The 14,025-nt window shown below is 38.5% G+C and overlaps 1 protein-coding gene across 1 annotated transcript; it reads left to right on the top strand.

The window, feature by feature from the left end:
- The first annotated feature begins 1,140 nt into the window (after nucleotides 1-1,140).
- Nucleotides 1,141-4,124, top strand: LOC122042216 (bifunctional nuclease 2-like). The gene is made up of 10 exons (XM_042602219.1): nucleotides 1,141-1,313; nucleotides 1,509-1,826; nucleotides 2,172-2,342; nucleotides 2,430-2,479; nucleotides 2,546-2,602; nucleotides 2,769-2,834; nucleotides 2,925-2,999; nucleotides 3,424-3,542; nucleotides 3,652-3,743; nucleotides 3,816-4,124. The coding sequence occupies exons 2-10, from the start codon at nucleotides 1,517-1,519 to the stop codon at nucleotides 3,869-3,871; spliced, it is 996 nt and encodes a 331-aa protein (XP_042458153.1). The 5' UTR covers nucleotides 1,141-1,313; nucleotides 1,509-1,516; the 3' UTR covers nucleotides 3,872-4,124.
- Nucleotides 4,125-14,025: the final 9,901 nt, after the last annotated feature.

Below are 14,025 nucleotides of genomic sequence, written 5' to 3'. Positions count from 1 at the left end.
ATTAATCTCTATATATATTTTATTAAATAATTTAAATAAACTATTCTTATTTTATAAAATTAACAAATATCCATTGTATTTCTTCATTTACCTATATATTACATGAATATATTGAACTCATTTTTTTTCAAAATCATTTTAATCATATCAAAATAATTAATTATATACTCTTATTTTAATCTGTGTTTTAGAGTTATGGACTCAATGAGCAAGTAATTTTAACCATATTGCTCATCTAAATTATTATTTTACTCTTCGAGTGTGAGGAATTCAAAGACTTGATAGGCTTCATTTGTGAGAGTAAGTAATTAACTTTTTTTTTCTAATTTTAATTTGTAGTTAAATAAAATAAAATAATTTAAAAAATATTTATTGTATTGTGGATCTTTGGGCTTTCAAAGCTATTGATTAAAAAATAAAGCTACTATAAATAAGATACCGATGATCAGGACCTATCTTCCCGCGTAGTATTAAATAAGGGATATAATAATTTTAAAGAGGAGCTTTTTGACAATATAAATAATTAGGGGCGCTTTTTTAGTTTTTTACCCATAGAAATAATATCCAGAGGGTATTGACTTTTTATTAGATTCTTATCCATGAGTGGGCCCAACGACAATGACACACCCGAGATGATAAGGCAAACCAACGATGGCCGTGGGAAAGTAACAGTCCACCTCTCCAAGGACTTATCCCCTTCCTCATCTGCAGTTATCACAAGGCTGTCCCATCATTCACGACCAGATATTTCTACTGCAATTCCACGGCTCCAATCAAAGATTTTCCTTTTCAAAGAAACAAAAAAGATAATTTTGATAAGCCTGATCGATGGACTTTAATTCCGATAGATACAAGTTTCTTCAAGCTTGAAGAAAAGTGCTTAGTTTTTTGATTGAAGTTTAATCTTTGATCATTATCAACTATTATTATTATCATTTGGTAGTTGATTCTTGATGCCACTGCGCTTCTAGATGGTAGGCGACAAACCACCGCCCCTGGTTTCATCCCGAAATGACCACAATACCTTCACCATGCTGCCTTAAACGGCTGAACCTTCAATAAGCCTGGTGTTTTTGGTAATTTCAGCGAAGAGGATAAGATAAGGTGGAGCGCAACCCTGAGAGCATCAACAATCATATAATGCTATGCAGTCAGTGGTGGGGAATACTTGGGTTCCTTTTCTCTTCTTGTCCTTTGTTTCTTTCCTTTCCTCTTCAGTTCTCCTCTCCTCTCCTCCAAAAGAGCTGCTGTAAATAAATTTTGTTAGTGCCTCTTCTAGTTCTTGGTATTTTGGAGCTGCAGCTTCTTTGCAGGTAATGAAAAATGTCCTGTTCATCCGTTTGCAGTTTGATTAAGCAAAAGCTTAGAGAAAAGTAAAGGGAAAAAGGATTTAGATAGAACACCTTTTTGATCCTTTCCCTGTGCCCTAAACCAGGCAAAGTTCTTTCTGCTGTTTGTAAATCTGTTTGTAAATTAGGTGTTTTGCTGTGTTTGTTCTCTTGGTGTAGGGATTGAGATGCAAATGTTGAAGGGATCAGTTGTTTCCCAACCTAGTGTTCTTGCACATGCAAATCATGTTGCAAGTTTTGCTCCTCTGCCTAACATGAACCCGGCAAAGGCTAGAAATTTTCGAAGTATTTTTTTTGGATCGTATGGTAGACTCAAAAGTATTACAAGAGCATGCGAACTTTTTGTTCAACCTTGTGAAAAGAAGACTTGGGCTGTTTGCTGTATTTTCAGTTCCTCTTCTGATGGAAATGGCAGTTTAGCTGGAAACTTCGACGAGAATGATGAGGAATTCGTGAATTCTAGCGTCCTCGAAGCCGGTAAATTTACAAACTTTCTCCTCCCTTGGCATGTTTACTCATTGTTGCTTTAGCCGGTAAATTCCAATGCACTTATCAATTCATAAATGAAATAGAGTGTGAATTGTTGTTGAAGGGGGGACTTTGGCATAGTGGTAAAGTTGTTATCATGTGACCTAGAGGTCATGCATTTGAATCTCGGAAACAACCTCTTGAAAAACAGGCTAAGACTCTATACAATAGATTGTTCATGGGATCCGCTTCATACACCGAATTGCCCCTTTTTATTTTTAAGAGTGTGATTTGCTGTTATATGTTGCATCGGAAGTATCTTGATGAAGCTGAGCATATTTATGTTATTTGTAGTCGAGGCAAGAAGTGAATCGGATGGCCTCGTGATAAAGATGCATGATGGCCGGAGTCTAAGATGTGTTCATAATAGCCCTCAGGCAGGAAACTTGCCCTACTATCCTCCTCACCCAGCCATCGTGTTGAAAGTGGAAGATGGAAGTGATACATTGCTTCCTCTCCTAGTCGGTACGCACTTTCCTACCTTGAGACTGTAATAAGTTAATGAAAGTTACCCTAAAGAAGTTTAGCGCAACGTCTGTTTTGCTTTTGTAGTTGAGATGTCGAGCGTATTGCTAATTGCTGCAATTTGTCAGATTCAGCTGGTAAGACATGCTACTATATTGAATTATGAAGAATTTCATTCTAAATCAAAAATTTTTCTTTCGAAGGTGAGACCAACCATGTATGAAGTAGTCCAAGAATTGATCGAGAAGATGGGATACGCTGTAAGTTAAAAGCAGAATAAGGTTTCTCTAGCTCTCAAATAAATATCATGCCATGACTCGACGTATAGGAATATTTTTTTTGACTTGTTCAAGATTAGTTTTGAATCTTTTTTTCCATGAACTTTTGTTCTTTAGTTTTGTAAACTTAGAGACATCTTTTTTACAGGTACACCTTGTTAGAATCACCAAGAGAATAAAAGAAACTTACTTTGCAAAGTTGTATCTGACAAAGGCAAATATCATTCCTCATAAGAATGTCATTGCGTAACTAATTATTTTTTAGGAAAAAGAAGATCTTAACTGATCGTATGCTGATGTCCAGGTTGGAAGCAAGAATGAGACTATTAGCTTCGATATCCGACCTTCAGATGCCATTAATATGGCTGTCCGATGCAAGGTAAGCTGACCTTCAGTTGCTACTTGTTTCTTTTCATTGTTACTGAACTCCGCTATTAGTGAATCCTGATATTCATCACGCCTTCACTTTCTTCGTAAAAAAGGGAAAATCTCTTTGCTTTACATCTGTGGTTTCAGCTAGAGTTGGATAAATTTTTGAAAGCGGCAATCAAAGATTTTATGAAACAATTAGAAAGGTAGAAATGATTAAAATGTGTGCTATGGACAAAACAGGAAATTACTGGCTAGGATGTTCGTTTCACACAAGGTTTTGTGTGATAGAAAATCTATGAAAAGTTAAAATTATACTTGTGAAGCCATGGTATCGAAATAAGAATCTAAGCAGGCCTCTTTCATACGAGTGGATCGGAGTAATGTGTCAATGATATCAAGATTGAGGCTATTGTTTTTCACTCCTCTTTCAGGTACCTATACAAGTCAACAAAGATCTTGCATTGAGGGATGGAATGAAAATAGCCGAGCCAACAAAGTTAGCGGTGAAAACTGTTCTATCATACGGCGCTTTATTTACAGAACTCGATAGGTAAATAGGTTTCAGCATAGAACTTTTAGATATAACTTCAGCAAGATTGTCGGATCGCGTTGATTTGGTCTTCATGACAATGAGCATATGTATCTTCTGGTATCGGCAGGCCTGATGGTCAGCCTTGCAATGAAGCCATTGAGTTTGATATGGTTCGTAACATGCTGATTGCTGCTGTCGAGGAAAGATACAAAGACGCTGGTACGAAAACTACTGTCTGAATTTGCTACTCTTAAATCGACTTTCTCGACTGACTAACGACGACTTTTACAGCACGGTGGAGGAACAAGCTTTTTCTGCACCGATCAAAGACGAAGAGCTGGCCTTGATTTCTGCACTCGATCAAACATGTAAATTCCGATGTCGATACTATAATCTCCGGGGCCTAATGCGGACTGCATCCACTGGTGGGACGATACCGCCAAGCAAATGAATGAATCAGTTGCAGTGGTTGAAATGCATGTATCAGCTTCTTCATGTACAGTGACAAATAATGTACTGGACTGTGGTTTTCAGTATGTCTTCTTCCACTCTCTTGGTTGGCTCATGAAATGCAAAGAGAATTTTACTCTTTTTTTAAAAGATATTCTTTATAACCATCACATTCGTACAAGTGTTGTCGAAACGTCCCTTATAAGTTGCTATTAGTATTTTACCTCACTTTTCTAGATCCCATAGGCAAAATAAGAAGCTTAGTCGAGTGATGTTGTCCCTGTTTTCTTTCAACTTGCTTTGCACTGTTAAGCTTCTTCAACTTCGATAAGAGTTTTTCGGATCGTGAAAATCGTGTTTTTATGTCGCGGAAATTCCGAATCATCCATGCCACTGGATCTCGTGCGAAGAAAAATTTCTAAAACTACAAATACGAATTTCACACTCCAGATCTACAGTAGATAAGAGTTATACCTTCGATGTGTGCCCTTTTCGTAATTCCGCAAATCCAAGGTACGTCGGATCTCAAGATTATCAACGTAGACAATCCTCTAGTAGTATCCACACGAACAAGGTGTGTTCTCTAACACACAAGGATGGAGAAGAGAGCACCACAAGTGTGCTAGCACTTTCTAGGGCTCTCGGATGGGATTAGAAAGAAAAATAGAGAAGATGAAATACAAGAACACTCTTCTTCTTCTTCTATGTGACAATCACTTTATTTTTCTCTCATGAAACTCAAAACCACTCACCTTGTTTCTTCCTTGAAACTCACGACCAAGAAAGAGGAGAGGGAGAAGAGAATGGCTAGAGGAAGGAGATGAAATGAATGAGAGTCTTGAATGAAAATTCATTCCCCCTTCATTCTCTTGTGTGGCCGGCCACATGAGTAACTCCCACTCATTTAATGTGGCCGGCCACATTAATGGGAAAGGAGGCTTGTAACCTCCATGAGGTGGCACACCATGATGATGTGGAGCATCATCATTGGTCCACATCTTTTCATCTCACTAATGATGTGGCAATTAGTCAAGTCAAACTTGACTCTTCCTCTTCCTCTCAAGTCAAGTCAAACTTGACCAAATCTCTTCCATGGTTGATCTAATCTAACCATTTGATTCAAGCCAACTTAATATAATGAATCTAATTCATTAAATTAAGTTGATTTAATGAGTCATAATCTAAATTAAACTCATTGAATACATGAATCAACTTGAGTCTAACTCAATTAGCCCAATTTGGATTACTCTTAATCCAATTTGATTCATCAAATGAATCTAATCATCTTGGTTCATCATATGAACCTAATCTCCATCCACTTGTTCTTTGTGTGTGACCCAATAGGTTCTTGTAACGTTGGCAATGCCCCTAAGCTCATTTAGAAGCATAAGTAATGAGCGGTATCTAGCAATACATCATTACTACCCAAGTTACAAGAATGTTGAGATCCAACATCATCTTGTGACTACTAATTGTGACTCTCACAATATATGACAAGTGTCCTTCTATCCTAGACATATAGATTGATCAATGTGAGGCATAGACCGTGTCATCCTCTGATCAATCTAAATCCTGAACTCCAAGTAGACTCACTGAATCAAATGAGCTCAATATCTCATATTGACTCATTTGGGCATGGCCATGCACTTCGTGGTCTCACTCTATCAAGAATACCGATGTCTCTCCCGTCATATAGGAGGGATAGATCCCATCTACATCACTCACATCCCTCCGCATAATTTGTTACATACCCAGTAATCGCCTTTATAGTCCACCCAGTTACGGGTGACATTTGACGAAACCAAAGTACATAACTCCTTATGTAGGGAACCATGGTGACTTCAGGTCTAAGGACTAGTAGTCATACTAATAGCCACATGAGAAAGTATATGACACTCATATAACGATCCATGATACTTTCTCATGGCGGGTCATTCAGTATACATTCTCTAATGCATACCCATGTGTCAACTTGATATCTCTATATCCATGACTTGTGAGATCAAGTCATCGAGTTGACCTACATGCTAGTCTTATTGCATTAACATTGTCCCTGAATGTTAATACTCGACTAGGAATGATTAAGAGTAGTGTTCCCTATATCATCTCACTATCGATTCAACCAATCGATTGATATAGGTAAGAACCTTCTACTCAAGGACGTTATTATACTTAGTTTATTTGGCACCAATACAAGTATAATAACCAAAAATCAAATACCTTTATTTATATAGAATATGATACAATAAATCCAAAATACAATCATCAAATGATTGACTCTAGGGCTCTAACTAACATCAGCTTCTTCATGTACAGTGACAAATAATGTACTGGACTGTGGTTTTCAGTATGTCTTCTTCCACTCTTGGTTGGCTCATGAAATGCAAAGAGAATTTTACTCTTTTTTTAAAAAATATTCTTTATAACCATCACATTCGTATAAGTCTTGTCGAAACGACCCTTATAAGTTGCTATTAGTATTTTACCTCACTTTTCTAGATACCATAGGCAAAATAAGAAGCTTAGTCGAGTGATGTTGTCCCTGTTTTCTTTCAACTTGCTTTGCACTGTTAAGCTTCTTCAACCTCGATACGGCTACTCGAAACACAATTCGGTGGCCTTCTGCTGTACACTGGATATGTAATGCAACGACTTGGAGTAGATGTAACAATCAATATATGATCCATCTTCACTTGAGCCAAAATGACTTGATTGTTTATGGTACGGCTTGTTATGAGTGACCTAAAGGTAAGGTGAGATCCATAATTAAGGTGGTATGGTAGTCAAGGCTTGTTATGAGTGACCTAAAGGTAAGGTGAGATCCATAATTAAGGTGGTATGGTAGTCAAGGTCAAGATGAAGTGGTAATGAAAGTCAAGGTCAAGATGAAATGGTAATGAAAGTCAAGGTATATATATTCAAATGGATCACTTTCAATGGGGTTCGGCTACCTACTTCTCATGGGCATGGTACTCAACATTAGCCTGTGTGGTAACAGAGTCGGTCAGATCTTTGGATCTTAGCTCCCCACTCTTGATAGGCATGATTTTTAACATAAACTCAGTTGGCCACAAAGTCAGTCGGATCTTCGAAGCTCTATTCCTCACTCCTCATGGGCATGACTCCTAACATAAACCTAGTTGACTATAGAATTAGTCGGATTATAGGGCTCAGTTCCTCACTCCTCATGAGTAGGGCTCCTAATATATACTTGGGCGATCGCATAGCCGATCTAAACTCCGGGACTCAGCTTGCCACTACTCATGGGTATGACTCTGAACATAAATCCGACCAGCCACATAGTCGGTTGGACTTACGAGACTCAGCTCCGGTAACAGAGTTGGTCATATCTTCGGAACTTAGCTCTCCACTCTTAATAGGCATGATTTTTAACAAAAACTCAGTTGGCCACAAAGTCAATCGGATCTTCAGAGCTCAGTTCCTCACTCCTCATGGGCATGACTCCTAACATAAACCTGGTCGACCATAGAATTAGTCAGATTACAAGGCTCAGTTCCTCACTCCTCATGAGCAGGGCTCCTAAAATAAACTTGGACGATCGCATAGCCGATCTGAACTCCGGGACTTAGCTTCCCACTACTCATGGGTATGCCTCTGAACATAAACCCGACCAGCCACATAGTCGGCCGGACTTACGGGACTCAGCTCCTCACTTCTCATAAACAAAACTTCCAGCATAAACCTGGGCCGCCACAGAGCCGACCAGACCTACAAGACTCAGCTCTCACTCCTCATAAGTAGGGCTCCCAATAGCCACATAGCCGATCGGATCTCTGGTGTTCATCTCCCAAATCCTTATGAGCACAACTGTTGGATCGTGAGCACATAACATATAAAAAAACTCAATCAGTTTTACTTGGTTTGAAGTCTTCGGTGACTCCTACTCCAAGACCAAGGTCTCGTGGACCTATCGATAGGTAATTCACTAATAGCCTCTTCCGGAACCACTGGAAGAGGTGATCAAATACGACAAAAGACTGGTAGGGCTAGTGTAACAACCTACACTCCCCTTTTTAAGTAGAAATGAAAAAAAGCAACACTTAATTAAATTTACCAATTATTCATGGTGCTCTTGTGTGTTGCTATCAGTTTGCCAAAAATAGTCAGACGACTCAGAGGAGCAGCTTGGTGGCAGAACAACTTCTTCGAACTAGCAATAGAGCTCAGGAGGACACTTGAATTGAATGAATATCAGTTGTTGTACAAAGAGCTACTTCAATCCTCCTTTTATAGGCTGTTGAGGGCACCTCTAATAGCCTCTGGGGTGCCTCCAACATCAGTTCTCATCCCCTCTGCTTCAGAATCGATAAACTCCACTTTCGGTGGTTTTTTATCCTTATGAGGGTGCCTTCATCGACCTTTGAGGTGCCTCCCACATTTGACCACAGCGGACTGGATGGTTTTTGCGAGCTCGGCTCTTATCTTGAGGGAGGGCACTTCTAACACTTCTTGTAAGTACCCCGTGGTAGTTTTGGTGATCAATCAAGTCAAGTTAAGTCATGTTATATTCTGATTCTTATGTCTAAGTGTGCAGGAACTTAGGAGCATAAGAAGTCAAGCGAAAGACACAGCTAGCGAGAAGGATGGCACGGGAAAGAGTTGACGGGCTCGATGCATCCGAGGGGTGAAGTGTTGCCAAAGAGTACACTGGAAGACACTATAAATAGAACTTTGGTCTTTTTTATTTACAACACACTTCTGTACTTCGAGATTGATTCTATTTTTTCATTTTCGAGCTTCGTTTTCATGTACAAGGTTTTTTCGCCTCCAACGTTTTATTCGAGAAGGAGATCTTTATAGTGAGTTTACTTTCCTTGGAGTATTAATCTTCTGATTGCAAACTAAGTAAAATTGTTTGTCCATACGCTTTTTAATTCTATTATCTTTTGTTAAGTGTGTAATTGTTTAAACCCAATAGTTTGAAAAAGGTATACTTATTTTTTATTGTGCAAGACAATTCACCTCTCTTACCGGCCGCACGGAACCTACACTTCTGATGTGCCTCCAAGCCTCGCTCCAGGGTGCCTCCAACCGCGAGGAAGCACCTCAGCGCCTTTTGCTCCGGGGTGCCTCCAATCATGAGGAAGCATCTCGAGCAATGTTCATTGAGACTTTTTGTGCATTTTCACCCCTACAAAATGTGTTAGTTCATAAATAAAGTATATCCTACAAAAATGGAGTTAACACAAATATACAATAAGAGCATTATTTAGTTTCTATCTTTCCAAGACCAGAAACTAGTCATAGTCTCAATTTAGATGCCTTAAATGGATCTAAACTAGACCAACACTTAAAGTCAAAACTTGGACTCATTCTCATCGGAACTCTCTCCTCAGTGACTTACCTTCACTTACCAACTTACAATCTACTGACTAGCCTCTCAACCCACCAGGTCTTCTCACTAGTTGTTAGGCCCGTAGACCCAACTAGACTTCGGCCAGCTGTTAGGCCCCACAGATCCAATCAGACTTTCCACTAAATATTAGGTTGACCCTTTGACCTATCTGGGCTTAACACCAACTATCGGGTCCTCAGACCAAGTTAGGTTTTAGCCTGATATCATATTTCTAGACCTGTCAATCTCTACACACTCGGTAAATATATTAGATCACAAAAATACCTAACTTAATTTGCTTGTCATTCATCAAAACCTGAGTTAAACCATTAGTGTAAATTACACCTACAATTTCCTCCTTTTTGATATAATGACTATTGGAATAATCTAGGTGTCCTAGGTTTTGATGCTTGAGTAAAGGTTTAAGATAGATTTATTATTGTATTTGATATGCATTATGCGTGTGCAGGATACAGGTACAACAAGGAAAGTCCAAGTGCAATCTTGGCAAAGGAGAAAAGTCCAAGAGAAGTCTTGGCAGTGTAAGTCCAAGTATGTAGTTTTGGCAACGTAAGTCTAAGTGTGACTTGGCAATGGTTGAAGTCCCGGAGGTGAGGAGCTTCTTGGCAAAGGAAGACCCGACAACTAGGACAAGGCCAAAGAAAACTCCAGAAGGCAACGCATAAAGGATGGGAGGCATCCAAGGGACGCGAGACTGATGGAGGAGGCTAGAATACTAGGTCTAGGTTGCTCGAGTAAGGATGAGTGCTGAGTGAATGTACTCAAGGGTCAAAACCCTAAGGTTAGGGTTTTACCAGTCGAGCGGTAACTAGACCAGGACACAAAATATTTCTATGTTAGACGGTTATGAAAATAGCAAACATTACTGTGGCAGTTACTATAGCAACTACTATAGCAGTTGACTGGTGCACTGTAGTAGTCGACTGGTAAAGAGTCGTTTGTAAAAACATGAATTATGTGGAGTACTGTTAGCCAGCACCAGTCGACTGGTGAAAGGACCAATCGACTGGTAATAGTAAAATTAGCTTGTTAATTTCCCTAAGCTCTATATAATGGAGCTTGGGGTGGCTAACCTTGGCGACAGAGTTAATGGTGGTTAACCCTAATTAGAGTCTTCAAGTGCTCAAGTGATCTAGTATGATCTTGTGCGAGTTGTGGTGAGGTTTCTCTACCTACAATTGTGGCAAAAGACGAATACGATCGCCCCCAGCGCCCTCGCAGGTTTCTCTACCTACAAGGAGCTACGTGAGCTAGACAGAGTTTACCGGGGATTGACCCACCGATGGATTGAGGTTTCGTCCTGTTGGAATGTATACTAAAAGCCTAGCTTTTGTAAACATTTATTTTGAAATAAAGAATCACATTGGTCAAAAATATCTACATTTATGTTAAATATAGTTGTTCAATTAATTTATATCGTAGATAGCATGGTGTGTGGTATCACGCACAGAAGATCATGTTATCAGTTCTTTATAAATTATAAACAGTTGCTCACGACTAAGATGGAAAGGAAAAAATCGTCGGTAAAGTCGTAGTGTAATTAGGGATTAGTTTACCTTGACTAATAAATTACACTAGTATACTCTAAGTGTATTGAGTAGAACCATTTTAGGTAAGTTCTTTTTATACTGACTTGATAAAAGAACTATACCTTAGTTATTATGGAAGTGTGTGCTCTTAATCCTAATATAATAACAAACACATATATTTAGTATTTATTTCTTTGACTTATCAATGGGTGAGATTTAGCTGGATAAATCAATAAGATCGATAAGTTGGGAAATGATATTACTTATAGTGTGTGTTGTTGATTATAGAAGGAAACTGTGTCCTAGTAATCTAGGTTGAGAATGTCCCCAAGAGGAGCTCATAAGGATTGTCATACTAAACCCTGCAGGTGGACTTAGTCCGACATGACGATGAGGTTGAGTGGTACTACTCTTGGACTAAGATATTAATTAAGTGAGTTGTCAGTAACTCATTTAATTAGTGGACATTCGACATCTTAAACACAGGGAGACTAACACACTCATAATAAGAAGGAGCCCAAAACATAATTTGAGATTGGTGTGGTAGTTCAATAATAATTCTTTAGTGGTATGAATTATTATTGATGAAATTAAGTTGAGTGTTCGGGGCGAACACGGGAAGCTTAATTTCATCGGGAGACCAAAACCAATTCCTCCTCTCGGTCCCTATCGTAGCCTCTTGTATATAGAGATTTATATCCATCACATACCCACTCCTTACCCAATCCAAGGAGGCCGGCCAAGCTAGTTTGGAACCCAAGTTAGGGTCGGTCAAGACCAAGTGGTTGAGTCAAGTAGGTAGTCGACCAATGCTTAGAGACCAAGCATGATGTGGTCGGCCACATCACATTAAAAGGATTTTTATTTTAAAATTTTTTCTTATGTGGATTCCATGGTTTTAAAAGAGAGTTTAAAATTTAAATCTTTCCTTCTATAACTTTCTATAAAAGATTAAGAAAAAATATGATATCTTTCCTTATTTGTAGGTTGAAAGAAAGATTTTAATTTTGATAAAACTTTCTTTTTTTGTAACCATATTCATGATTTAAAAAGAGAGTTTTAAAATTAAATATTTTCTTTTATAAGTTTCTGCAAAGAATTAAGAAAAGATTTGATATATTTTCTTATTTGTAGATTAAAAGAAGATTTTAATTTTAAAGATAACTTTCCTTTTTAGAAATCATCCACATGTTTAAAAGAAATATTTTAATTTATAAAATTTCCTTTTATAACCCACCATGAAGGAATAAATTGTTAGAGAAATTTTATTTTAAAATTTTCGGAAACAAATAAGGAAGTTTTAATTTGTGTTTAAAACTTTCCTTGCTTAGAGATTTGATTGTGGTCGGCCATGTTGTTTAAGAAAAGGGAAATTGATTTTAAATCAATTAAAATTTTCTTTTTTCATAGCAAAGGAATTAAGGAAGTTTTTATTTAAATTTCCTTATTTGCCAAGATCAAGGATTATAAAAGAGCGGGTAGATAGAGCTGTCAAACAGGTCAACCCGTGGTGGGGCAGGTCGGCCCGTGACGGGCTAACTATTTGGCGGGGCGGGGCGGGCCAACCCGCCAACTTGGCGGGTTGGGAAATTTTCAACCCAACCCGTTCTAAGGCGGGTTGCGGGTTTGGCGGGCCAACCCGCGGGCCCATCCAAAAATTTTAAAAAAATTAAAAAATATTTCATATCTTCAACATTTTACTTAGAAAAAGTTTTCTACAATTAAATGTATACATAAACATGTATTTTAAATATAAATGAACACAAACGAGTACTTATGTTGGATGAAAAGTACTATTTTTATTTCAAAATTATAACAAAGAAAGATAATAAATTGGCCTAAAATTTAACTTACATGTGTTTTTCAACCCGCGGACCAACCCAAGCCCGAGCGGGCCGACCCGCGCGGGTCGCGAGCCTAGGCGTGTCGGCCCACGGCGGACTTGGGTTGATAAAATTCCAACCCAACCCGCTTAAATTGTTTGGCGGAGTGGGTCAACCCGACGGGCCCAACCCAAATTGACAGCTCTAGGGGTAGAGGTGCCTTCATGGTAACAACTCTATTCTATTTCTTCCTCTCTTTTCCTCCTTGTTGTGGCCGACCCTAGAGGTTCTCCCTCTCCTCTTCTCTTCTTCTTTAGTGGCTGGTTTCATCCTTCTCTTGGAGCTTTTGTTGGTGGTCGGTTCTAGCTAGGAGAAGAAGGAGAGAAAGGAGGTTTTGTTTCTTGCATCCCTTGGAGCTTGGTGGTGGTGACCGAACCTCTATATCTCTTGGAAACTTGGTGGTGGCCGAAACTTACTTGAAGGAGAAGGGCTTGGGTGGTTCTCATCTCGATAGATCATTGCACACACAACGTCCAGGATAAGAAGAGAAATACAGTAGAAGATCAAGAGGTCATTGCATACAAAGGAAGGTATAACTAGTAATTATTTTCCGCATCATACTAGTTTTTTCTTTTGTATGAATTCCAAACACAAGAGGCATTAGATTCTAGTTTTTCGAATTGTAATTCGAGTTTGTGTTTTTCTTGGTTTTTCGAATTTGTGATTCGATTGTTCTTTTTGGTTAAACCTAGAGTTATATAAGGAAATTAAATATTAGCTTTCCTTAAAAGGCTTTGTCTAGGCGGTGGTGGATGCTCCCATACCCAAGAAGGTCATGTGCCTCGCCATGCAGTCCTGGAAGCCAATTTTGAAAATTAATATTTAATTGAATTTATAACATAGGTTGATTTAGATCAATAGTGTTAAGTTCCGCTTGTGATCCAAGTCTAAACCATTAAGAACAGATAAGTTAAATTTGGAATTAATAATGTTAAGTTCCGTTTGCGATTCCTAATTTAACTTCTAAAAAACATAATAGGTTGTTTAGGAAAATGTTCGACACTTGTACAAAATTTTTGTATAGTGGAACCGGTACGATCCTCCTAGGACCAACCAACACGTCCACCTTACAGGCACGCCGTGGAGTAGGAGCTCTAATCTCTGAACCACGTTAAACGAACGTGTATTGGTTTACTTCTTGCTTATTGTTTTCTAGGGTTAGCATTCCTTTTGTTTATTAGTATTTTTATTTCCATTGTGATTAACAATTGTAGGAAGCTATTCACCCCCTCTAGCAGACATCAAGATCCAAACAATTGGTA

Source organism: Zingiber officinale, chromosome 2A (genome assembly GCF_018446385.1).
Source record: "Zingiber officinale cultivar Zhangliang chromosome 2A, Zo_v1.1, whole genome shotgun sequence".
Lineage (NCBI taxonomy): Eukaryota > Viridiplantae > Streptophyta > Magnoliopsida > Zingiberales > Zingiberaceae > Zingiber > Zingiber officinale.
This window is presented reverse-complemented; position numbering and strand designations above follow the sequence as displayed.

Bases quoted from the DNA above. Each gene is read 5' to 3' on its own strand.
- LOC122042216 (XM_042602219.1), top strand. From the start codon at position 1,517: ATGCAAATGTTGAAGGGATCAGTTGTTTCCCAACCTAGTGTTCTTGCA. The intron at 2,480-2,545 runs GTAAGACATGCT...TTTCTTTCGAAG, and splicing joins CAATTTGTCAGATTCAGCTG to GTGAGACCAACCATGTATGA. The intron at 3,744-3,815 runs GTACGAAAACTA...CGACTTTTACAG, and splicing joins GGAAAGATACAAAGACGCTG to CACGGTGGAGGAACAAGCTT.